This window comes from Taurulus bubalis (assembly GCF_910589615.1).
Source record: "Taurulus bubalis genome assembly, chromosome: 5".
Classification (NCBI taxonomy): Eukaryota; Metazoa; Chordata; class Actinopteri; order Perciformes; family Cottidae; genus Taurulus; species Taurulus bubalis.
Genome location: NC_136593.1, coordinates 15,098,115 through 15,125,518, shown reverse-complemented (window position 1 = coordinate 15,125,518; position 27,404 = coordinate 15,098,115). Strand labels below are relative to the sequence as shown.

Here is a 27,404-nt window from a genome sequence, read left to right as displayed (position 1 = left end):
AACAGATCCATTCAGTCTCCCATATAAGCCTGCTATTGTTTATTATGGACACAGACTGTCTGGGGACATTCAGTTAGAGTTTGGCTCATCTCTATAAACTCAACTTTATCTGTATCCACTATGACCTCTGCAGGTAGCTAATTGCATTCATTTGGCAGAATACTTAATCATTTCCTTTTTGATTGCAAGGAGGACAACAATCACAGCACTGTATTTGGGAACCACTGCTATAATTTAACCACACAAATTCATATTTCATACTAAACTAAATTATTATTATTCAACCGAAGTTCAATACGTTTGAAAGTAAAAAATAAATAATCTTGACCAGATTAGATCTTTCTACAAAGTGAAGGCTTGGATGTGTTTCAAGTTTAAAAGTAATACTGCAGCACTAATGTAATCAACAACCTGAAAATGAATGGAAATGGAAATGGAAAATTCCTTTTATTTCACAGCTTGGATCTTTTTATTTACAGTTGAGGTCATCATTCCTATCTATTATGGGAACATTTTAGATCATTGCTGGGGTCTACAGACAATAGAGTCCAATGCAGCTAGAAATCCATGTAATAAGACAATAACACACATTTTAACCAGATCAGCTTATGGCCATTGTTACAGGACAAACCCTTGTTGGGAACAGCTTAGCAAAGCATGTTGTAGCACTATAAACAATACATATCCAATACATTTGTTCTATTATATACTATAGGCTCAGCTCAAAACTAATTATGAATAAATTATAATACTTATAATAGCCCTGAGATGTCAAGTATTTCCTCAAGGGTGCTCCAAAAGTATAATTCTTCACTGCTAACACGATCTGTTGTCGCTCGCTATGTAACAGAGAGAGATATTGCTTAACTGTCAGTTATTGAAGTTGTCATGGAGATGGTTTAGTTTCATGGTTTAGTCAAATAAAAAACTCCATCCCCTAAATAGTTACACGGTGTGGTTAGTAAGTGGCTCTTGTGTGGAGTATCTCATGTCCATCCGTCCATCCATCCATTTTCATCCGCTTGATCCGGGGTCGGGTCGCGGTGGCAACAGGCCTAGCATGCCGACCCAGGCTTCCCTCTCACCCGCAACATTTTCCAGCTCATTCTGGGGGATCCCGAGGTGTTCCCTGATGTCCGAGCTCCTTACCCTCTCTCTAAGACTGAGCCTGGCCACCCCACGGAGGAAACTCAGAGTTTGTATTTTATGTCATTATTGCTAAATTCAATTGCTTTTGACAAAAATAATAAAACAATGTTTAAAAAGAAATCGTGTTTCCATTATAGAAGCGCAATGTTTCCTTTTGCTTGGTTTTTCAAAGCACTAACAGAGTTTGACAGATGTACAAAAAAGGAAGAAACACTGATGCCAATGAAGCTGTGTTTCTAAGTCCTACTTTGTAAGGAAAAGACAAAATATGCAAACTACGTGTTATAGGTTTTCTTTGTTGTCATTGTTTTAAATTGACAAGTCTTCAAGGATTTCATAACACAATGTCTTATAGTTTTGTATATAGTTTTGTAAATATTAAATATAAACTACAATCCACTGGTATGACAGAAGCTTTTCATTTAATTGTTATTCCTATAATTACCGGCTATAAAAAACTACTGAAAATGAAGCAGACTACAATAATTAGCCTCTTTCCAGGTTAGTATGCTGCCGTTTTTCCTGAAATACATTTTCTAAAGTCTCTGGTCAAATGGAACTCTCTTCAACCAGAAAGACATCCAACCTTTCAGCGTGGAGACCCCTTCAAGCTTGCCTCTGGCTAATTCCTGGATCAACAGAAATTATTCACTCCATTGGCAACGGTTTAAGGGGGACAAAAATATTTTAGCCACAAGAGGGCTGTTAACATTGCTGCTATTTTGTCCTTGAGGCTGCACTTAAAGCTGTAGTCAGGGGCAGGAGAGTAGTTCATGTACAACACTGTAGGCCTGCAACTCTCACCATGACATTCACATTTGATATCCTGTCTTAAGAGGTTTGGACATTTTCAAAAGGCTGTCACGGCTGTACAGGGCATTTAGAATATGAGCAAATAGGTTAGGTCCAGGGTGAATGGACGTCATAAATTATGAGATTTAAATTCTGTTCACCTTGCGTTAGACAGACGATCAATATCCCCTTCCACATTACCACCCAGACACAGACAAATAAGGTGACTGTGATTTCTATTGAAAGAGTGCAGTCCCTGTGGTTTGGTGTGTGTATGGAATCAGTGATATCATTGCCTGCTTAACTGCATCCCAAATCAAGGCAGAGATCAGGAGCCACTCAAACGTCTCCTGTGGTTTCAGGCAGAAAGCCCTGCTAATTAAACCAGAGACAAACAGCATCATTGTATCGGAAATAAGGTAGGATGCAATCAGGGGTATTAATAAGCATGTCAATTTGTTAAGAGTCCAGCAATGTCTATCAGTGTGTCCCTGCTTTGTATGAGGAGAGAGACAACCGAGTCAGAAGCGGACTGAAGGCTTGAGGCAAGCTCTGTTTTCAATCAAGATCTGCTCCCAAATGTGTTCCTGCTCACTCTCCCATACATGTATACACAAACACCACCTCCACTCCTTAAGGGTTTTAACGTTGGCTGCTTTGACCTGGTGTTTCCACAAGCATTGGGTTTCCTGAATTAAACTGACCCCGGTTACTTTTCTTACAAAGAAAACAAATCAATTTGAAAGCTACAGATTTATTGCATGGTTAGAAATTGCAATTGACAGAGGAAACCCATGTGGCTGAGTTCCTAATCTGAGTTGGCCAAAATATCTGAGGGAACATTTGAAGATGGAGGTGATAGGTTAGCAATCGGACAGACATCCAGCTATTGGTGGAAAAATGTGGGGATTATTTATACTGCTAATTCAATTAAAACTTTCCACCACAACCAAAAAGTTCTAAAGTTAAAGTTTGCACACAGTGTACAAAATGCCAACATGTATTTGTGATGACACGGGCAGCTAATGTTGGAAGATATGTCCATTAATGCAAAACTACCAAATGCCGTGAGAAGTTTATTTTAAACAGAATATTACATTGGACCGTATAACATGTGAAGAAAACAAAATAAGATAAAGAAAATAATGAAGAAAAGAAAAACATAAAAAAACATTCAAATTAAAATAGAATACTATATTTTGACTGTATATTGACACTGGTTGCAAGTAGAAGTTATGTTAATGTCTGCTTAGGTAACTAGTAAAAATGCATCTAATTTCTATATGTAGAAACTAAATCTTTAAAGACACATACTGTGTCTGTACATAGTGTTTGAATAGATTCAAGTATTGATTTTATAGCCTTCATACTCCTCGAGTAACATGATGAAATGCTGTGGGCGACAGCTCATGGATTACGAAACCACAAAGTATATTAAAATACTAAATGTATTCATAACATGACATCCTGAAAAGTCCAACTTCAGAGAATCAGAAAACGAAATGCTGGACAGGAAGGTGCATAAAGATCACTTCTTGTTATGCTTGAACTTTAGAAATCAGTTTATTGGCATTGATCTGGTGGGTGAGATGTCTTATTCTCTCTCTCTCTCCTCTTCCTTCATCAATCCTTATGTCTTGCGCCGTCGTTTTCCACTGACGAGTGATGAAGCTGCTTCGTCTCCTCTCGTGTTGGATGTTCGCTTTTGGACTGAGGTCTTCTCTGTGTCTCTATGAAAGATCAATTTCAGAGATAACCTTTTAGTCTTTTGTGTATGGAGATAAAAGAAATGTGCAAAACTAAGGTTAAGGTGATTAAGATCTTTCGGTAACTGATGCTATACATTTGCCCTATACCAGCTGCTTGTTATCTACACAATAAATCAATCAAACAAAACAACAAAAAGATTCCTGCAGTACATTAACTACGATGTTAATTTATGGAATATGCATCAGCTATGGGCCCCAGAGCCATAAAGACCACCCACTGTTTAGTCAATCTAAATTTGCCTTCTTCCCTCCCGCCATCCTTGCTGTATATCTTGAGAAAAATTTGAGACTGTAGGGAAAGCTTACAATTTATTAACATCTCAGATCAAGTTAATTTCTGATCAGGCATCTGCCTACATGGTTACTTAAAGTATTTACCATCAATGAGAAAATAAAATGAATGCCTGTTTTCCAGCAGTTGCCTCTATGTAACCAGCAGTTTATACAGTCAGCTAACACCACGAGCCCCTTTACTTTGAGATACTACAAATAATGCAGACTGCAATCATCTGACAGGAATGAAGGCAGGTGCGTAGCCTGAGTGCATTCATACTTGATTATCATGCTGCTGAAGTAAAATAACATTTATTTTGACTATCTTGATCAACACCCCTCCAGCAAATGCCTTACAATCGACAAAGTGGTTGCTCACACCAGTAAAAACATACTGAGATAAAACATTGCGTGTCCAAATAGAAAGGAAAAAATCAACAAAGCTCTTAGGACCTCTCCACCCAGCAGTGAGAGACACACATTTTCCATGTTGGGACTTATTCTCCCTTGTAGAAGTGTAAAGTCAACTGTTAAGTCGAATTAGCTCAATTGAAGATGGGCACACAGGGTTTTTCCTGGCTCAATCTGAGGCAGAGGTTATCATGTGCACAGTCCTGGACCATGTACGGTCAATGTACTAAATTATGGTCAAATAGTTACAAGATCAGTGGTGTAGGTTTATCAAAAAATGTACTACTACTGCTACTTTATTTGCTTACATTTTACCAGTGTAAACAGACGCACACTGCCGTTGTAGTACAAGATGGCCCCACATGTTTAAAACATACCAACTGGTGACACAAAACTAGTTCAAATATCAGATAATTACATTGCCGGCTTTCCAGGCGGAAACACTGTGGCACATTCATTTGTAAACGCGATAACTGATGAAACGAACTGCGACAATATCAAAACAAGCTCACTTGTTCATGCTGGTGCCTCATTGAAAATGACTGAAAAGGTGAAAGGAAGTCTTGGGAAGCGGTTTGTTTGGATATAAGTTGTAGGTTTAGTAAGATAGGATCGTACTATGATGTGCTTTTGTGAAATAACAGTACTTCATTCTGCCCCTGACACAAACAATAGAATAGTAATACATACGCAGCTTTAGTATATGCACTACTGCAGCCTCATGATATTCATTATTATAGGTTGAACCATGTCTTGTTGAGACTAAAGTACATACATTTTTGTAAAATGTACTGTAGGATTTTCTCTTCACTACATTTTACATCATGCAATTTAAAAACATGCAAGTTATTGCAGAATATAATTGCCAGAGATCTTGTCAAAATAATATTTTATTCCTTAAATGGAATAAGGGTAACTGCAATACACCTTAATGGCAGACATCGTCATTCGATATTCAGAGCATTAATATTGCAGCAAAGAACTATTTTCCCATTTAGCTCCTATAAAGTAAAAAGTTTTTCCTTTACATTAATTCTACAGTCTTTTTTATGACATTCTAATCTGTGCGTTTTATTCAGAAAATACACTATAACAATTCTGTTTTAATTCTGAAAGTAACCATACTGTTGTCAGAGGAAGACGTCTGGACTGAGCGCTCAATGCCTCTAACTAAGTTATTTTCCCATTATAGATTACTCACTGCAAAGTCAATATTTCTTGCTATGCGAGTTCTGGTGGGCTCCACAGCTCGTTATGTAGTGTTGGTGGACACCGAGATCTCTCCATAAGAAGTGTTCAGATAACATGAACCCACAGTATCGTCCATGTGGAACCACTTGAAGCTTCGCATGGAGGGCTCTCTTTAGCTGATTATACTACAGATATATATTACCCTCCAGCCAGTGACAAGGTCCCCTGCTTTCTTATCTCGACTGGAAAAACTAAATTCCAGCAATGGAATTTGTGTCAGAAGTCTGCATGTAGGGAGGATAGGGAGACAACCGAGTATCGTGGATTACTTATACGCATGCAATTGGCCTCTGTGCAAAGTCTGAATCAGGACTAAAACTATCAACAGTTACATTGTCATCATTGCCAGAGTCTGACCGAGGCTAGTAAAGCCTTAAAAGAAAAAGAACATTTTGTTTCACACTTCTTACAAGTGCAGATTTGGCTTCTGCCCATTGAGTTGAGGCGGTAGTCCAAGGCCCTACAGTACTCGTGTACTAGGACTATATACAGAAAAGGTGCTGCATAGATGATACCAATATAAATTAATACTAGTGGGTTGGGACTTTTCTTCAAGGTCATTTAGAAAGAGAGGAAGAGCAGAGTCTTTGTTATCCGCAAGAAACACAAGTTATGATCACACTCCGATGCTTCTATTGTTTTGTCAGTAGTGTGACAGCAAATCTTTATATATGTGAAATGTCCTTGAAACAGATTTACCCCAAGTGTTCTTCTTTTCATTTAACTGAAGCGTGGTGGTCATATGACTGTTTCCCATTTCTTGACACAGTCCGTTGCATTTTTATTGGACACTGCAAGGTCTTTTGAGTTGCAAGGGTTGGGTAGTAGAGGGCAGACAAGGCAGTGCTCCATAGTATGGTCTGCTTTTCCACATTCACAGGTGGTTGGGCCAGTCTTGTAGCCCCATCTGACTAGAGCAACTGTTGATCTGGCCAGGGGGAAGGTTTTTAGCAGGGGGTATTCATCACTAGTAGTTTTGGCAACGTCTCGTCTAATATCAGCAGGGGCAACGTCAGCGAGGAGGTTGCAGGAGGTTACATGCATGTAGTGTGCATATGTCTGTGTCTATTTATATTTGTGTATGCATTGTTCTGCATTGTTAAAAACCTCTGAAGACAACGGTGTCAACTGGTTGGGTATACTAAAACGCACTTAGAATAATTTCCATTAGTTTATTATTTGTACTTGTTCTACCAATGACAAGGGTTAGTTTAGTAAAACAAGGGGACGCCACCAGCAGAAATGAGAGGGAGAGAAGACGCAATGCTACGTCGGCAATGTGGCACCGGAATGCTTCACTGTCTTTGTGAGCAGTTTGCAACTAAATAACCACCGGCTCAGTGCAGTTGTTTATGGGAATCCTCTGGGGTGAAGAGATATGTGTTGTTTTCCTATTGCACTGCTGAAATAATTAGACAGAGATGACAGCAGTGGCAGTAAATAAATCGAGAAAAAAAGGAGGATAAAACAGAATACAGGAAGCAGCCTTGCAAATAATAAATCTCAATATTAAGCCTACTTGTCACAGCTATAGCTGGTTTGAAATATGACCACCACTAACCCTGGACAATTGGATATGTTGCTGACATAACTTTGAAAAAAACAGTATCGTTGGATGAAAATCAGCTTTCCTGGCATGTTAAGTTGTCCAAACAATCACCAGTAGCTCAGGGACTCGAACTACGAGAAAAAATGTTCACTATTTGCCAACAATTTGTTGACAAGAGTGCTACCTTGCTGCCTCCGATAACAATTGAAATTCCCAAACTTAAGGAAAATCATCATATTACACGTTCACAGAGGAGAGTAGGACAACTCGTTGAACCTTAGGCTGAATGAGCTCATGAAAGCAGGCAGTACTGAGTCTTAGCTGCTCTTCTCGTTGCATCCTGTCAACATAACACTAGTCGGCTTGGTACAAAAGCAATGACAGAGGAGGAATGTCGAAGCATTTTTTTCCCCAAGATCCCGACTTTGGAAATATCAAAAAATTCACCAAATATACATTTAATTTTCATTTAATTATCTGATCTCTTCTTTTCACCTCATATGGATGCAAGTCAAACAGAACAAACAGCTAGAACACCTTTCCCATCTGTGCTCGAGATACCTCTCTCTAACAAAACACGCTTAAATATGATCCTTTGACTTAAACTTTGATAGAAAGAGTATTTGTATGTTAAATCTTCGTGTACATAGGTGGCAAACTAGGATAAAAAATGGCACTTACGTGATTATCTAGGATTATCACATTGATATTGTTAAGTGTTATCAATACTGGGGAATCTGGCTGGATACGAGACTTACTTTGAAGATCCATGTTGAACACCTGACGGTCAGAATTGGATTTTTGTATAGCAACAAATGATGATTCTCTTTTGCTAGTCGGAAGACCTTTATACAACTATGTTTACTCTTTATTATAGTGATAGTGGGTACACGCGTCTCTCCCTCCACCTGAAAGCCTCTTGACTCTGTATCACAGTGCACAGCTAGTTGTCCCCCGGGATAAATTCCTCACTCAACATTAGATCTTTTATGAAAAGGTGGGATTTTCATTCTTAACTGAAAGAAGGGCACTGCATTGTATGTTAATTATCTGTAACGCTCAACTACAAAAGGTGCCTTATTAGCTCTGCTCTCAGGACACCTATAAATGCAGTGCAATGTCAGGTCACAGAGTATTGTAACACCGTTCATGCTAAAACCAACTGTTGACAGTATTCAAATTGGCTTTGAATACTATGCTCATCCCTAGAGAAGCAACGATTTATCAATGATTAGTTGTCAACTTTTAAATTAATCGTCCAATATTTTGATAATCAATTAATTGTATTTTTTTTGGGTGGGGGGGAATTCTCAGATTTCAACTTCTTAAATGTGAATATTTTCTGTTTCTTTCCTCTTCTAAGACAGTAAACTAAATATATTTGAATTGTAGACAAAACAAAGCATTTTTCAGCTTTGGGAATCAATGAACAATATGTTTTACCATTTTCTGACATTTTATAGACCAAACAACAAATTGATCAATCGAGAAAAGAATAAATAGTCATTGGTTGCAGTCCTACTCATCAGAAATGGAACTGAAAATAAAATGTTTTCATTTCACTGGATGATTTTTAAAAGCTATACTCAAGTATTTGCAGTTCCAAACTAATGTAACTCAAGGTGTGATTTTCCTGTGTGTCAGACAATCCTGATAACAGTGCGTTGACATCCAATCTGTGCAAAAAGATTGTGTAGCATTCCTAGCACAAATGGGAGCACAGTAAAAACTAAAATCCCAAAACGTTTCTTGACAGTAGAACATGACAGCAGAATCACTTACTCGGGGTGTCTGGCAGGCTCTGGACCAAATATGTCTGAAATAGAACTGCAATGGGAAAAAGGGAGTGAAAAGAAGAAAAGAAGGAAAATGGCATTAACTAAGTTTGACTGATAAAAGGTATTTGCTGTTTTAATGAACATCATATTGCATTGGTTTGCTCCCAAGTAAAAGCCCCGAAAGTGAGATCTTTTTAATTATACTGTGATGTTTTGGAAACTATGAATGGTACCTATTTTCTTTAGACTCATGTGTTTTGAGTAGGCGTTTTCACTGTATTACACTAAGTGTAGACCTGTCAGCCTGCCATTGACAAGATAAACATACCACCGAAAAAATGGTCAGAGATGTTACTTCAAAAGAAGTAATCATTTGATATGATTTTTCACACTACAAAGAGGCTTTAGATAGACTTAAAGATAGTGAATGCAGGAGACATGAGGAAAAGATGTAGCTGTCTGGTAAGGAGATGTCCGACACATTTTTGTTAATCAAATTTAGCTACGAAAATGAGACCATAAGTTCAACTGCAAAACAGCATCCACAAGAAAACACTAAGCAATATGTAAACGCTGACAGGCGGCTTAAAACAAATCAAACTTTTGTTGTTTATATATATATAATTTTCTCAAAAAAAAAAAACTAAAAGAAATGAACATTCCCATACATACATTTCACATCTGCAATGACTGCGGTGATTTTATCAAGACATCTCTCATGGTACACTTATACATACGCTCAACTGTAGCTTATAGGTTGCAAAATGCTTTCCCTATGCCTCAAGTACAATCATACACACAACATGATGCTGTGCTGTAACGATTTGGCCTTGTTGCTGTAAAGCTGGTCTCATTTCTGTCAAGCTTCAGCTCTTCAAATAAAAAGACTTCCACACTATAGGTAACAAAATTACTTCTGTTGTTACTTCAACGTGACAAGGTTGTTCTGCAGCTTTTGTTTTATTTCATACACAAACCCATATCGACACTGACGATTGTTAAAACTCCCCTCACTCAAGAAGCTAAAGTCATGGAGTCAGTGGGGAAGCGGGCCGGATGGCAGTAACACGCTATGTCTGACAACCGTTGACACAGAATCTCGCGCCATCGTAAAGGTGCACTTTATCACTGTATGTATCACTGTTTGAGCACATGTTCCAGAAAGCGTTATTTGCATACAAGAGCTGAATGCTCATTGTCCACAACAGGAGGATTTGTTTGAGAAGAAGTCTATATTGTTTGTTTGTGAATGAGGGCAGCTTGTTATGTCAAATGATACAGAACATGCTGAATTATGTGTTGTTACTACGAGGATACTGATCCAGGCAGAATATTATTTATTTTCCTGTTGATTCTCTTTGCAGTGCTTGGGAATGTAACCCTCCAGTTGACACATCTCTACCATTTGTTACTAATATTAAATTAATAAAAGATAATGGGAGGAAATTCATCTGTTTTTTATTCATGAATCATTACAAATATGCAATGTTTTAAAAATAGGAGATACAGAGTCGTTTTATAATTGCTTCATAGCCCTTTGAATTGGAATAGAATCAAATCGTGAGATGCTGAGAGATTCCCACCCCTACGACCTAAAGGTCACAAAGTGGTTAGACTCAATTTAAATGATCCTGGACAAGCTCAAGATTGGACTTTGGGTCAACCTCAGCACTCAAACCATCACAGCTGAGTCTACCATGTTTGGACCCCACCGTTGTGCTTTTTATGATCATTCACATTGCTGAGAACATATAGATCATCCAATTGTAATAAACAACTTAAAGAAACCCTCACTTAATATTCTAGGCATACATAGGTAGTCCCTGTATTTTACAATTTTTGTAGTTTCCTGCCATATGAACTGGATGTTGTAATTACTCTGCTTGCAAATTGTGCTATATCCCACATCTCTCGGACCAACAGAGGGGGGCGGGACCTCCAGTGTGTCTTCCCAACCAGGAAAGTGGTTTGTGCTGAAATGTATCTTATCCATTCACTTATTATGCATATCAGTATGCATGTATATCTACATTGGTCTGTCTGTGTCATGATAACAAGGTATATCTATGTTGTGAAATTGTTGGATCCATTCAATCTTTAATTGATCAGGTTTTATTTAGTGATACATATCAAACTATGTTGTATCATTCTTTAGCTGAGATAGCACTGAATTCAAATAAGGAAGAATTAAAACAAGTCTGTATTTTTTTGTGAGGCGTTGGGCCATATTTATTCGAAGTAATTAGGATACAGACAAGCTTTCGGAGTTATAAAGTAGGAAGTCTTATTTTTTCCAACGAATTAATGTCTGAACGTAATTTACATAATAATTAACATTACCATGATAGAGTTTCTAGGAAATTGTTATCAACTACAAAATAAATCCCATCTTATCATAATGCTGTCTTGTGAATGCCACACAAGAGGTTTGAAAATGAATCCTATTATAGTTCTGAAATAAAAAAAGTCAGCAATTTTCCTTGAAGAAATATAAGCTGAAAGGCTTTTTCAGAGAGCTGTTACAAGTTCCAAACCAATCTTTTATCATTATTACTGTGAAATTACACATATATTCAAACAACAGAAAGGAAGTCAAAAATAAGGATCTCACTCATCTGGAGCATAAAAAAAGACCAAACCTTGACAAGAAGCTTTGAGGGTGTCACCTACTGTGAATCAGGATGGGTCCATGTTCTCAGGCTCACCTGCTGATGGACACGTCACTATAGGTGGGGCTGGATGACAATTCAATCCTCCTAGCAGGTGGCTCCGCGTCAGATTCTATGTCTTCTACCTTCATCACCGAGCAGCTTTTTGATTCTGCAACTTGATCTGGAGGAGGCAAAAATATATAGTTCATCATTGTGTCAGACTCCCGGGGAGAATTAAACAGTGGATAAATGACCTGTCAAAAGGAGTGTGCATAAAATGAGACGCAGATTTAAGGTGTTATATCTGTAGCGTCTCACACAGTAGACAGTGTCATGCAATTGTGTTTCCCCTTTATTACATTTTTATATAGCATACAGATTGGCAACATTCAACAATATGAATTAATTAATTTGGTTAGTTTAAGTTCCACTTGTTTAAAATCATCTGCCATAACTGTGTTTTGGCCAGTAGTACACAGTGAAAACAAGTTGAGGTATCACCTTTTAAATTGAGTATAATGTGCGGTTATAAATGATCAAAACATGAAATAACACACTTCTGAGAACTAACTGTTCTCAACTTGTTCCCAAAGCACATGAAATTACATCAACATTGATTATCCTTATTGACACATCTTTATCCACCATTGCCTAATGTGCCTAACAACTGGAGTGCAGTTTGTTGTGAATTGTGCAATGATGGAACAATAAATTGAGTGAGTGCACTTTAATATACACACACACACACACACACACACACACACACACACACACACACACACACACACACACACACACACACACACACACACACACTAACCCCATTAAGCTGCATCCCATGACTAATTTTGCATTTTGTTAAGAATTAACAAAATTGCCACAAAGTAAGCAATGTCGTTACCATGGGGATCAGGTGACTTATGATGAAGAGTACTGGAAATACTTTTATTAAGGTAATGAGTGCTGCAGTACCTGCAGAGTGTGTTTTCTTTGCATCCTCTCCTTCCACAGCGACTTCCTGTTTGATACGAGTCTGCCTGGTGGTTTCTAGACGGCACCGAACCTGGGCAATCAGGCGGGAAAAGTCACTGCTGTGCTTCTTCCCTGCAGAAAAAATAGGATACAATGGTGGAATAGTTTGAAATTAAGGACATCATTATTAATTATGCAGCAATATCTGAGGTACAGATTACGAGTAAATGATCTTAACGCAAGACTATATATCTTATCGTTTATGGTCAGGGTTACAAGGTAACTGAAAATGTTGAGTTGGATGAGAGAAAATAGAAAGAAAAACCTACGCAGAAATAAGCTACTGTAGAAAATTTTGTTTGGGAATTTACCATGTATTAAAATGTATATTGAATGCAGACTCATTTTTCTTTGTGAAACAACAATATCTGTAACACATCTGGCCGATCAGACTCATATTTTGACTTGGACATGATAAGTTCCAACCTTGAAAGGTTGAATATATTTGGGAAATACAAGGTTTTAATCACATGCTCCTGTATTTGTAGCGTAACACCACAGATGCAAGGTCCAAGATGTCTGGGGTAACGAAATTCCTTCACTACTGTGGTGCCGGCCAGTGTAACCCACTGGGAACGGACGCAGGCAAAAATAATAATTTAATTATTTTCTACATAAGCGTCTGCACATCTGTGCTGTATGAGAACAAAGCACTGAGAGAAAGAAGAAAAAACAGGATTAGACGGAGTTGTGCATTTTGTGGTCACATTTCATGCACCAGGTTGATTTCACAGTGATGCACGGAAGCAGCAACACTAGTACACACAACTTTACAATAGACTCGGCAATAGAAGCAATACAAATTGCAAAACATTGCATTTTTAACATTGCGGATAAACTATAACAAACTACAAAACAGGATTTCCAAGATTTTCCTTGGTGCTATTCTGGATTATGAGAATGTTTTCTAAATAATCAGCTGGTGACTATATTATTACTCAAAGAATAAGTCACATTGAAGGCTGCATCCCCCGGGGGATTCGCTGTGCTCCATCCACTTTCCTGTCTGCTCATTCCCAATGCTGGCAGAGTGAGTCATCCACAGCCTCCTTTGATAAATCAAGAGGTTACCACAGCAGTGCAGCTATTTATAGAAGCTACCTCCTGTGAGTCACAACCCTTTTCAACCAATTTTAAAGTTAGCATTGCAGAGTTACTTCAAACAAGCTTTTTATCTCATTCAACCACGACAACACCACTTTGGATAATGTGCTCTAATGCTGCTGTTTTTGCTTGACCTCTGCCCTTGAAGATAAAACACAGCCCTGGTCTACAGTGAACTGCTGTGTCTGTGTATCTGTATGAGTGATTGAGTGATTATTTACAATATGAGCTCGTTGCGAATGGAATAACAAAATCTTAGATGGACACTTAGATGGCCAAGTAACCCCACATATCATAAGAAATATATATCTTCCGAAATATTTTCACTGTATCAATTTTATATTGGCTGCTAAATCACTCAATGGAGACAGCATTCTGCTCGTCTGTCGCTGGTAATGTGTCATGAAAGGTATTTGGGGCGAGCTGGTAATGGCTGGCTTCTAGACACATGAAATATTTAGTTGGAGACACTAAAGTATGTAATTTTATAAATATTACTGCTACAGTTTCCAAAAGAACAATCTCTACTTCTCCGCTGCTTAACCATGCAATAATAACTACATTTGACAAAGAGTATATCATGCAGATGGATTCAGATATCAAATGGAATTAGCAGCCTAGAGATAAGAACAATAAATGCATTGATTGGTCTAAAACTTTATGAGACCTCCAAAACCTTTCTAGATCAAGCTTGGGTCCTGCATTTTAGGGTTGTGCCGAACATCTTTTTTGTTTTACATACAAAGCTTCTGTTGAGGTTTTCAAATAAAGGGTTCCTATGTATGTCAACATATGGATTTGTGTTATTGTGGTTATATAAATGTAATTGATGGTGCTCTTAGACGCTGCCAGACCACCATGTTAAATATAGGTGTCTCCCTTTCAGTGCCATTTGCCAACAAATATAGATTGAAGGTGGACATTTTGTTAGCTAAAAACATGTATTTTTAAATGATTAATTTGGACTTTACACAAGTCACACATGTTGAAAATATTATTGACTATACTTTATCTGCAACTGTGGAGAAATGCTGGGTTTAACCGGAGCAAAAAGACGTGCAAAAAAAAGCTGCACAGCATTGCAATGTTGATTTGGAACTCAAACGTTAAAGTTATGAATGATTCATCAAAGCTTTGAACTCTTCAGAACAGCCTTCGAGTTTTGCCATTTGATAGTTTGAGGTATTTTTACAGAAGATTCAAATTATGAAACAGGAATACCGACAGCATTTCAAAGCAGATGTGGGGAACCCATCTTGAATTAAAGACCACCTTCGCTAAGATAAAAAACATGAATACACTTTTATGGAATACAAAATAACCTTCAGATAAGTATAAGTAGTATCTCAATGCTTAACACCTTTGTGACGAAATCTCATGAGGGAAACCCTGATCAAGTCTAAAAGGTGCTGCCTTGAATTCCCATCCTTGTCTCATGAGTTTGAGGGCAAGGCAGGGCTTATTTGTATAGCACCCTTCACACAAAGACGATTCCCAGAGCACTGCATACGACAGAATACTTCTAAAGGCAATGGAAAGGAAAATAACTAGAAGAAGACAAAGGAATACAAGATATAGTGAATTTTCAAAGAACTAGTAATAGGTGGATGGAGTTAGTGCAGTAAATGCTGCCCTGACCTTATTGATAAATAGATGTGTTGCATCCTGCTTGTATTGATTAGCCTTACCTTTAAAAGTGGTAAACCCAATATGAGTCAGAGCTGCACACTCCCTCCAAGAGGACAACTCCATAAAGTAGCCCTCCTAAAGCCAGGGTTGGTAATCTTGAGAAGCTAGAAAATGTATGAAATATTTCTTTAATTATCCAACTATTGTTAGTACTCAGAGCTGCCAATCTCGTAGTTTGTGGAAGACTCAGGTGACACGCACTGAGTACACAGGCAGGTAAACATCCAATGATTTCATTAGAGCCAAATTAAAATCATTGGATGGGCAACAGCCACAGATACCTGATGTGTGTTTTTTTTTGGCACAGCACTCTTTATGTAATGAGAATTTCAACACAAGATTACCAACCCACAACAAAATGTAGTTTGTGAAATATATGTTGGCAGTTAAAAAGGAGAAAGCAACATTAAAAATCATTTCAGTGAACACAAAATTGGTCCTCTCATATAAAGTTCAAAACAAATTCATGCTTTGGAAAGAAGTGGTCTGTCTCTCTGAGATAACATTTTGCTTTTTTTGTCTGATATGTCTTTTTCTACAGAAGACAGCATTCATACATTTTTATAACTAAACCACACAGATGGACAGTTTGGCTACGAGACACTGGAAGTCATCGTATCAGCTATACATGTTTTCCTCAGTGATGAGGTAAATGCCAAAAGATTTAAATTGCAATCCTTTGACAATCATATTACTTTATGTTAGTACCCTGGTTATGCATAGAGAAGAGTGGACATTATACATAACATTGTAATTTCAATGACTCATTTAGTTTATTATTTTGGATGATGTAATACTTATTTATTTTTTACTCAAGGTCTATTGAATTTTGTTCATGGTTTGTGTACACTTGGCAAAGGCATAGTGACACTATATTGCACTTGATGTATTTTTTTTACTATTTGAAAGTGGTCAAATATGAGTGGCTAGTTTGCTTATCTTTCTTCAAAGCTAATGATTTACAAATGCAGTATTCTGACAAGCAATGTCCTTACATGCAGGCAGTACATGCATATTTGTACACAATTCATATGCATTTTTTATGTACAATTATGTAAAGCAATTTCATCAGTTGAACCTTCTTCACACAGATTTTTAGCTGCCAGCTTGGTGAGTCAAACCCCTGAGGGGTCAATAGATTTAGTGAAAAAAATTATCACTTACTGTAATTTGAATGAATCTCATCAATCTCCTTCTCGGACTGATTCTTTGCGAAAACCATGACCTTTAAATTGACAAAAACACACATTAGCATTACCATCAATGACAAAATGTGTAAAGGAATTGCCTGATTGTTTTGTTTAAGTTACCAAAGGTGATAACACTGTTTAACCAATGCATTCTGCTGCATGCAGAGCATGCAATGCATATCTGTGCCTTATCAATACAGGGAGGAGCACTTAATAAAACATGTTACAGTACCACCTCAGGGTACATTTGAGAAGAAAACCTATCATGAGGCTCAAATGCACTGAAAGCGTCTGACGTGCACGTTTTGAAGTTCACCTAAAAGCGTAAATGAGGCACGTTTTGATGCACCTTGTTTAGAGTTTGGAGGGTCAAATAAAGACCCAGCGACCAAAGCAGTTTGTATCTGCAACCGCATATCTGTTTGGAGAAAGCTGAAAGGAAGAAAATGCTAAGGATTTCCCACCAAAGGACAATATTTTGTTAACAAAGAGAATTATTAATAATACTATTGTCACTTTTGCTGGTTCAAATGACAAACAACGCTGGTGGTCGGTCACATCAGCTACCACCACTTAACGTTAATTCCGTTTGTGATGTGCTTGCGGGTTTGTGTGCTCTGTACCGGTCAGGGTTTATACTCGGCCATAGAAGCTTCACTCTGTAACACCTCAGTGAGTGGAATAAGAGTTTTGGTATTCCCAAAAACTCCAAAGTGAGAAGTCTTCCATCTAGACGATTGTGTGAAACGTTTTCTAGTTAATCTTTCATTCCACTCATATCAATGATTTAAAAGATAACATATTAAGGGATATCTGTAATGTATAAAACCGTGCCTAAACAGCAAATACGGCTGCTTCTGTGTTGTTAGCATTTCAAATCTGAAACAGCAAACCGAAACAGCAGCATCAATTGATGTACATGAAATGAGTCATTACATTTATCAGTGCTTTGGGAGCTATACAATTCAAGCCCACAATATATCCCATTAAGCTGTTAATACGCACGGGTTTGGCTTTCCCTTGCAGTTGATTCTTTATCTTCTCATTGGCCTCCAAGTCTTTGGCAATATCTTCAGCTGTTGACAGATTGAAAAAAGCCTGTTGTATGAATTCTGCAAGCGAACAAAAGGGGGTTATGACCCAATGGGCCGCTGTTCAAAAGTGAGGCAAATCCTGGGAATTCCAATAATAGAAAATAAAAAAAAATGTAATGTGTACATACATCATCAACATATGTCTTTATATCATAAAAAAACGAAAGCCAAGATGCCCTTTACATCCATGTCTGTCCAAAATCCAATCTTAAATGACTTTATCATTTTAGAAATTTGTGTGACATCGTCATAATTAGCGTGGGTGTTTTTTTTATGAATTATGTTAAAACGTGTTTGTCTAATTAAGCTAATCACTCGCTTCAGTGGTGCACGTTTCCTGTCACATTAGTCCCACCTACTCAAACATCAATGCATGCATGCATTGATGCACCCTGGGGGCGAGTCCGCTTAAGACTTTGAAACCATGGTCAATCGTGTGAGAAGGTTGATTACATAAGTACAGTTACAGAATATTTGAAACGTTGTCCATCTCACTGCTTCACGCTACTTTGTTGAATTTTTACACGCATGCTCTATTGCAGGGCCGCAGTCTTTCACCAGCTCTCTCTCGACTTTAAATACAGTATCACCCTTATGTTTTAATGGACCAAATCCCTCACCTGATTTGGGGTTTAGGGAATCACACTGGGCATTGTATATGTGGACAAAATCCTGGTGTCTTTTGATCAGCTGGTCTCGAGAACCCTGCATTGAGAGATGGCACTCTTTCAGCCTCCTCTTCAGCTCCTGCATTGAAAGCAGGTTATACACAAGCTTCGTCATTGGACGCCTCACATTGCCGAGAGAGCTGCAACAGAGATGAAGAATAGTGTATTTCAGTAATAACCTGATATAACTTGGGCGGCATTTCTGTGTTCATTGTAATAAATATCCAAAACTGCTCTACATGCGAGTCTTGTACATTATATGTAGAAGTTGCCATTTGTCAGCTTGGTGGAGGAACACTGTCTGAGGCTCTTTAGTCCTGTTAAATTCCTACAAGGCCGTCAAATGTGTTATTTGTGTATTTTGCACTGCTACAAAAATGACCAATCCTTAACAAAACATTATAATTGAAAAAGTCTCTCAAGTTATGTCACAGACCCATTCTTCAGCAAGATGAGTAGCCAGGTTTGTGGTAAATCTACAAATACTCTAATTGTATAGTTTCAGTAACTCTGCCATTTTCAGCAAACAATAGGGCATTAATGCATAGTAAATGTTTTAGTATACATGACTTCAAGTTTCCAAGTAAAAATAATACACAGGCACTTCTAGAGGATACTATCTTCCCGGACAATGGAAAGAACAGATGTCAGGAAAGATAAGCATTTATAGGGGGAAAAAAAGTTTGTCTTGCATTCCAGTCCAAACAGTTACATACCCCATAGATTGACACATTCTAATAGTGTTTGGGTCATTTTCACAGATTTCAATCCAATATTATTGATATGGCCACCCTGTATGTGAACATCAGAGGTTTCAAATGATGCACTCATGACTGCTCCTAAATCCTCTACTTACAGTCAGGGCTATAAGTATGGCTTTACTATCCGCTCAAATTCAACCAAATGCTGAAAAGAAATGGAATATTCTTCCATGGCCAAGTCAGTCACCTGATCTCAACCTAAGTGAGGATGATGAGGTGATGACTATGGGTGGAAGACTTGAGGCAATCATTGACTGCAAAAGATTTTCCCTCCACTTCAACCACATATTGACTGCTTTATTTCTGTGTCACAGTCCAAATACTTTTGGCCCTAACTGTAATTTTAATTATATTTAAAAAGCGAAAACACTGCGTCAGTGACAAATTCACTCAATCAATTAATGCAAACGTATACACACTATCGTCATTCTAGTCTTCAGAAAATCAATGAAGTGTATTTTAGTTTTACTTGTATCCCACTACCCTAGAGAGCATAATTGAGCAAACAGCAGCAGACAGCCTGTATTCAAGTAATCGGTTAAGATGGTATTTTACCTCCTCAAGCTTTCCTTCTTCTCTCCTCTGGCAAGACATGTGTCCAGATGCTTGTTGATAAACTGCTGTGTTACACTGACAGAACACACAGGGCAATCCACTGTGTAAAAAAAATTAAAAATGCACAAGATATTATTTGCTGCTTACGTATGTCCTATGGCACATTACATTCCAGTGCCATTCCCCTCAATTAACTTAATAGGAAACAGTACAAATGAAATGAATGAAGCGCTGATCATGAACAAGTTACCCACAATCACAGCAACTCTTATTGACCAACAGCAAAAAGTAAAACAACCCTTTGCTTCAAGACAATATGTTCACTGACTACTGTGAAAGGTATACTTACATTTTCAGATTGTTTCAGCTCGCGTAAGATCATGCATAGACTTGGTAATATAAGAACGTCCTTAAATACACCAACAGGAAGTTTTTAAAACAGGTCCCGCCCACAACACACAACATAAAAATGACTGACACAAAAATAAAGGTTGCTTATTTTTCAGTGTAAAGGATTTCCCATATCATACTAAATTATAGAATCAGCAAGTTGATTTTTTAAAAACAGCTTTAGAGTATTATCATGCATCCTTCAGGGTGTCTTTCTGGTAAGTGTGGGTCCTAACCAGATTTCTGCTTGGATCACAACACACAAAGAAGAGCAACTTCTTTCTCTGCGCAGGACACCATTACTTCGCTATATCTTGACACAACAAATACATGTTTGCTGCTAACGTGTCAGATGAATGTGATCCAACTACATAATTGGGTCACAGTCGCCATAATTGTAATGTAATGTAATCCCCTTAAATTGGAAACAAGGAAAACGCTACTGGTATGACTCATTGTCTGTAGGTGGGACACATTACAATGACAGCTTTTACTTTCATTGCCTGTAAATGGCATAATCAACATATCCACATCTGCCGTTACCCAATTATGAGGAGCAGGAATACAACTCTGATCTGACACTGATCAAACAGCTCTCCCTGTAGGGATTGTGAACATGAATCAGTGAGTTTGCGAGTGAGCTCACAAGCTAGTTAGATTTGGTGAGTCATTTGCCTACTAATTGCTCGTCAGTGTGAATGTGAATGGTTGTCTGTCTCTGTGTGTGAGCCCAGCGATAGTCTGGCGACCTGTCCAGGGTGTACCTGGCCTTTGCCCAAGCTGAGATTGGCTCCAGCTCTCTCGCGACCCAGAACAGGATGAGCGGCTAAAGATAATGGATGGATGAACACTGAATGATTCAGTGTCATTAACCTACAGGTAGAAAGGCTTCACCTTTGATTACGGGCTTTACGTCTTTTGATGGTGATGAGGAATGCGCCATCTCATCCCCGGTGCTCATACTGTGTGAGACTCCAGCTTCCTGTTTGACTGATATCAAACCCTGGACAGATGCCATCTCCACATCCATCAGCTCTTTCTTCACAACCACTGGAAGTTGATCAGTTGCTGAATGTAGGTCAACATCATTTGCATTGTGGTTGTGTGCAGTCTGTATTTTCCTCCGCTCAGCACTCTGAGCAACAGAACCATCTCGCTGGGTTTCCTTAGTGGGAGATGTTTTAGGCCTCCTTTGGAAAAAGTGACTCAAAACAGAGCTATTACAGTTCTGGCCCCTCTCTCGAGGAGCTTTGCATTTGACAGCTGAAGCTGGAGTCCCTGGCGATATTGGAGGAGATTCAAAATTTGCTTTTGACAACTTCTGCCTGGAAAAAAAAAGAAAGGCAAAAGTGCATTTTAATTAAAAGCATGTGTTGCATTTTCAAAAAGACAAATGCATACTTACACAAACTAAATTATGTAGTATAAAAGGACTTGTGGTTCTTTAAAAAATTAAAACATGTTGAGACCATTAAAGAGAGAAGAGTCAATAAATACTGTAGACAGTAAAGTGAGCCCCACGTTAAATTGCACCTGCTCAATTATCTCTCTCCTTTTCTACGGAGCGAGAAAAAGTAGGCACTTTGGCTACAGTCTTGGAAATGTGGAAAGCAAACAAATTTCGGCTGGGCCATTACTTGGCAATAAAACGGGAACCAATGAGGTGTGTAATGTTTCGCTTTCCATATCTGGAACTAATTTGTGCTTGCTGTCCCCATTAGAGCAGGTGCACACACATGCACACACACTTGCCAAAGCCGCTTTGCACAAATGTCATACGAAAACCTCCTCTTTCTCCCTGCAAAGATCTGGAAGACATTTGCTCCCTTCATGTGTAACACTGCATACAGCCAGGTATAACTATTGCTGGCCACACAAATAAATGTGGACTTTATGTGTAGCAAATTATGTTGTACTATATTGAGAGAAGGTAAGCAAAAAAAGTGTACAAAAAGTACCTTAATCTGAGTTACAAAGATAAAGGTTTCAGTATTATCTACTATAATAACTGCTATGTTACTTAACTGCACTGACCTTTTATTTAGATAATACAAATGTACGATCATCACTCTACATTAGAGGCATTAGTTGTAACTGTTTCTGCCTCATTTGAGCAAACAGGTTTTTCCATCACTTTAGAATGTCAAATGGTTCTAAATACTACTGTACCTCAGACGTTTACAGGCTGTTGCCATAGAGAAGACACTTGCCAGAAGATCTATTTTCGAGATTCTATACATATTTAGTAGATTTTGTGTTCAAATCAGTAACACACATTACACCATAGTTACATTGGGCCTCATTTGTCTCCTAAGTAATTACATTTCAAGTAGCTTAAAAATTGTTTTTTGTCAAACAATAAATAAAAAGAATTGCATCTTTAAATAACATTAAACATTATCAGCCTGGGCAGATTATGGAAATTATGATGTACACGGAAGCTTAAGCATTTTGTTTGAAACTACATTGATCTTCCAGTAGTAACCAAAAGAGCCACAACAAGTCAATACCATCTACTTCATTTGTACACACTTAATTGAACTTTAATTGACCTAACATATTGATTTCATCTAAAACGTGAAGAACAATCTTTTACAATTAGAACGGGAAGGTAAATGCAAAGATAGCCGCCTACTACTACAAACGGCTCTCGACTACCATTCCTTTGAACACCCTCTGCCAATTATAATTTAATATCATTACTTTGCCCAAATTTCTCACATTATACAATATCTCAATACTAACTCTAAAATGGAATATACATATGCAGTATTTTAATGACAATAAATGGAGTCAAAGAAAAAGAGCCATAGACTACAGCTGTATGAAGACATTACAAAGAAAAACTGCTAAGTTTAAGGAAACAACACGTACTGGAAGGCAATTGTGCTTTTGGTGGTTAAATAAATGAAATAGCAGTGTCGGAAGTTAATGTACAACCTTCACCTCAACCACATTAAATGAGTTCATTGAATGAGAGAAATCGACGAGGTAGCTTGTTACTGTGATAACATTCAGTAGACGTGTGGCACTGCCTAGCAACTGCATAGACAGATGCTAGAGAAGTCTACACAGTCTTCCCTGTATGATTGTGTGCAGACAAGTTTTCACACAGGCCCAAAAGCAAAATATGTGAAAGAAATAGTTTTACAATGTGGTACATTTATTTCAGAGCAAACTAACTATTCCTAAATTGGTTGATACAGGTATATTGCAACAGCGTTCTAAGAGAAAGTCAAGGAATCCCATTTTTCAGATGTGTAATGCTCCACAACAGGAAATTAAAACCTGGGGGGAAAGCAGCTGCGTGAGCCATTCATTCATAACAGTGATGACAATCAGAAGATCTACAGATCAAAGAGAGACCTTTCAGAGATGATAACGTTGAGATGACGGATGGAAAGAAGGAACTCAACGACTGATAACAGAACTCAGACATTATATCGAGATTAGCCCAAACTTGCTTGACTGAAGAAACAATTCTGTTGATTTCAGGGACAATGCCCACTGATGAACAGAAAAGGAGCCAGTAAATCAAGCAGGCTTATTTTCAGCTATTGTACCTTAACATATGCTATAGAGCACACTAAAACATGGATCACTCATACAACTCTGTTCATAGACCATACTTCCTTAAGGATATGTATTTTATGTTGTCCTTTTGTGCTATCTTTTCACTGAAAAAAAAGGAGACTAACATGGATACAGAGTGAGGATTAAAGAATGAGAGAGTATAACCCTAGACCAGCAGGGATAAATAATCCCAGGGTTTGGGGTGACCTTCTGTACCTTAATATTGTACATTTGACAAACCAATTAGTGCAAGCATGTGGCTGGTTGCACCCATGTGGTTAAAATAAATGTTTTCTACACTGTGATAAGTGTCATAGGAGGAAAAACTCAAATGTAAAGGACCAAGGCATTTTCTTTAGACTGGCTTTGGACATTGCTCCCTATGCCTACGTCCTGCTGTAATGAAAAAATATCAGCCCTAGAGCTACACAACACACGTACAAGTGCAAGTGCAATACAAGGAGGACCTTGAATGACCTCAGCTGATGAAAAAAAAATCCCCATTTGATTTACAGAAAATCCTTAAATCAGAAGTAGATTACTAGAAGGCAATTACAATTGTTTACCTAATGCTGGTACATTGCAAAAAAATGAAAATGGTTCCCTTGTGGACATATTGCAATCTTGTCAATAACAATGGGATCTCTTGAAATCACCACAGTAATCGTTTTTCTCTACAGTTCTGAGAACTATGCTGATACAAACGGGAGGGATGCTCAGGCGATGCACCTGTGTTCATGGTGAAGAGGGTTTACATGGATTGTAGAGTAAGACGTATTTCCTGATCTGCTCTTTTCATAATTCTGTCTCTGGGCAAAATAATTAGACTAAATGCAAGAACTATTGTTTGCTTATATCTTTGTTCTCCAACTGAGCTGGTGTGCAGAAGGCCAGACAAATACTTGGATTTAACAGTACTTAGATGATAAATAAGTGGCATTGCTTACCAAAGACCAACAAACGCGATAACTCATTGACTCCAGCGTCATGCACCTGTTTGCTGATTTGTTAATGTGGACAAATGTGGTAAGGGATGTATTCTTTTTTTTATGTTCACTGCTTGTCCTGATTACAGAACCCTGAATTCAAACACAGGTTTTGCTCAATGCAGTTGCCGATATTTTATATTTTTCTATCATTCACCCTGATAATACTGAAAGACTGCTACTGGAGATGCAGGTTACACTCAGGTCCACTCACATTCAAAATTCTGATACTTTTCAGATTTATAATGTTGTATAGTTTTACCTTGCAGCTTGAAAGTTTACAACCAAGTCATCCAATAAACGGTTGGTTCTTAAATCTTGTTCAGTCGATTGCTGAAAGAAAGAAAGAAAGAAAGAAAGAAAGAAAGAAAGGTGAGATATGAAGGATACTGTCTGCTTTGTCTAATGAATACACTTATTTACAGGTGATAACCTGCAATTGTGAGGGATGATGACCTATAATTGCATCACCTGTATTGAGGTAATGACCCTGATGATTAAGAAAATTACTTGGGGGCATGATTATAACTTTAACTTAAAACACACATGACACACATGTCACTTTAACATACACTTACATTAACATTATCGGTTTGTCTGAGCACTTCATCTTATACTTAATTGAATACCCATTGCACTGTTGTTGTCGTTGATTGTCTCGTCTAACGTCTCATGTCTAATGTATGCACCTTCCGCTTAGAAATTCCTTGTTTGTGTAAACATTCCTGGCAAATAAACGGTTTCAGATTCTGATTCTGATATATTAAAGTCAATGTTATACTTACTGTATTGCAAACTGGACACTGGGATTTATAGCAAAGAAATTTTCTGATGCACAGGGAGCAAACTGTAAAATGAAATGCAAACAAAATGTATGTTATACATCATTTTGTTAGGTAGAGGATTTACTTTTTTCATCAAAGTTGTTATTCAGTGATCATTTTGATTGAATATTACACATAAAAAAAGTTATCTGAAGTGCACAATTGTAATAATCCACATTTGAGGAGGGTCTAGTGTGGCTGCTCATTGGAGTACCTCGAGCCTAATGGTGCCCTTATATACATCACAAGACAAAATCCGGGAGCAAAAAAGCATGCTTAGTCTGAATAAATGCAAAAAAAGATACCGAAAATAAACATGCTTCAATTTAAGTAAGGATCTCAATCTTATTAATACTGTTGAGACAACAGCAAAATCCAGAGGGACAGAAAGTCATGAGGACAACTGAATGATTATTTTGCTAATCATAAAAATAAACAAATGTTTACATACACTATATTTGTACAAGTAGCTAACACACATACACACACGCTGAAAAAACATTCCACTAATTTAAAAAGACATCCATTCTTATTAAAATGTGCAACTCTTACTGCTTTGAAATTCATTTCAAAAGGACCAGTTTATTTAAAAGTACCATAGCTGCATTTTATTTGTTGTAAATTATTTGTTATTTGTTGTTAATTATAGCACAACCGCTATCTTAAAAGCTGCTCTACTTAATACTTACAGTTGTGAGAGCATTTAGTCATCATTGAAATATTGAGAAAGTCGAAGCAAATGGGACATCGAAGCAGGGCATCAACATTCTGCAGATGAGAAAAACCACAGTGAACGCTTATAAAACAGCTCAACTATTAGTTATTTTCCAGTAACCAAAAATTATTAAAACTCTTTTACATCTATAGAAAACATAGCAGGCTGGAAGCATGACATTTTAAAACACAGACAGTCTGTCATTTTAAAATCAAAGATTTTATGTAAATGTTTATATGTAAAGTTTTACATATTCAAAAGAACATTTGATTTAGCGTAACGTGTAAGTGTAATGTTACAAATCACACTGGAGTCGGTGATGTCTCTTATCTGGAAACCCATTCACACACTATTAGTTGCACCAGTCATTCTTTCCATTGGATATGTCACTTCAGAGGCATCAACGGGTTACTTACCAACTAACTAACAGGTTAAGCAACGTGTTGTTTTCATCCCTGCATGGTGTGTTTCACAGGGCATAACACATGTTGTACAGACGAAATAAGTCAGCGTCAACTTAGCGTTGTATGACCATAACTAGGTATGTTTTTGTCTGTTTGTTTTGGCAGGCGTTGTGTTTCACTTCATCGATAACGTAAGTTACGTCTAATGACGTGAACGTTAGATATTGTGGCTGGACCCGCGCGGTTCCTTGTTGACAGTAGTCTTACGATGAATATCAACGTTTACGGTAACTGTGGTTACTTAGGTTACCCAATTTAACGTCAGCTAAGTTAAATCATAAAGGAGTTTGTAGCATTGCACGTTAGCTATAAGGTTCGCTAATGTCACGTTAGCATTTGCTTGTAAAAATTCAGATTATTGTAGATAATAAGTGGATGAATCGGTTATGTACATTGGAATTCATTTCTTAAAAATTGTAACGTTAACGTCAGTGCATCGTATGACTGCAACGTCCTGTTACGTTAACGTTAGCCGTGGGGTTTGTATTTAGCTCAGTCAATAGCAGCCATGTTACCAAACCATTTGCAATCAATATACTTACTTTCAGACATGCAAAGACAGGTGGTAAATCCGCTTCAATCTGTAGAGCCATATCTGCTCAACAAAAAATCAGCTATTTGAGAAAACCACACAACTTTTGTTTCAGTGATCAGAAATCAAAGTCCCGCTCAGGCTGAGCCAGGATGCCACTGACGTCATATGACGACTTCCGCTGAGTTGGCGGTCCAGTTTCAT

The 27,404-nt window shown here is 37.8% G+C and overlaps 1 protein-coding gene across 1 annotated transcript; it reads right to left on the bottom strand.

Annotated features, from left to right (window-relative positions):
- Positions 1 to 2,889: 2,889 nt before the first annotated feature.
- Positions 2,890 to 27,261, bottom strand: rad18 (RAD18 E3 ubiquitin protein ligase; the record flags this gene model as incomplete). Its single annotated transcript, XM_079218705.1, has 13 exons — positions 2,890 to 3,671; positions 8,977 to 9,021; positions 11,678 to 11,804; positions 12,596 to 12,727; positions 16,613 to 16,673; positions 17,644 to 17,714; positions 18,353 to 18,540; positions 19,717 to 19,816; positions 21,001 to 21,431; positions 24,928 to 24,998; positions 25,451 to 25,512; positions 26,179 to 26,257; positions 27,211 to 27,261. 13 exons carry the CDS (start codon positions 27,259 to 27,261, stop codon positions 3,572 to 3,574), a joined length of 1,518 nt encoding a protein of 505 aa, XP_079074831.1. The 3' UTR covers positions 2,890 to 3,571.
- Positions 27,262 to 27,404: the final 143 nt, after the last annotated feature.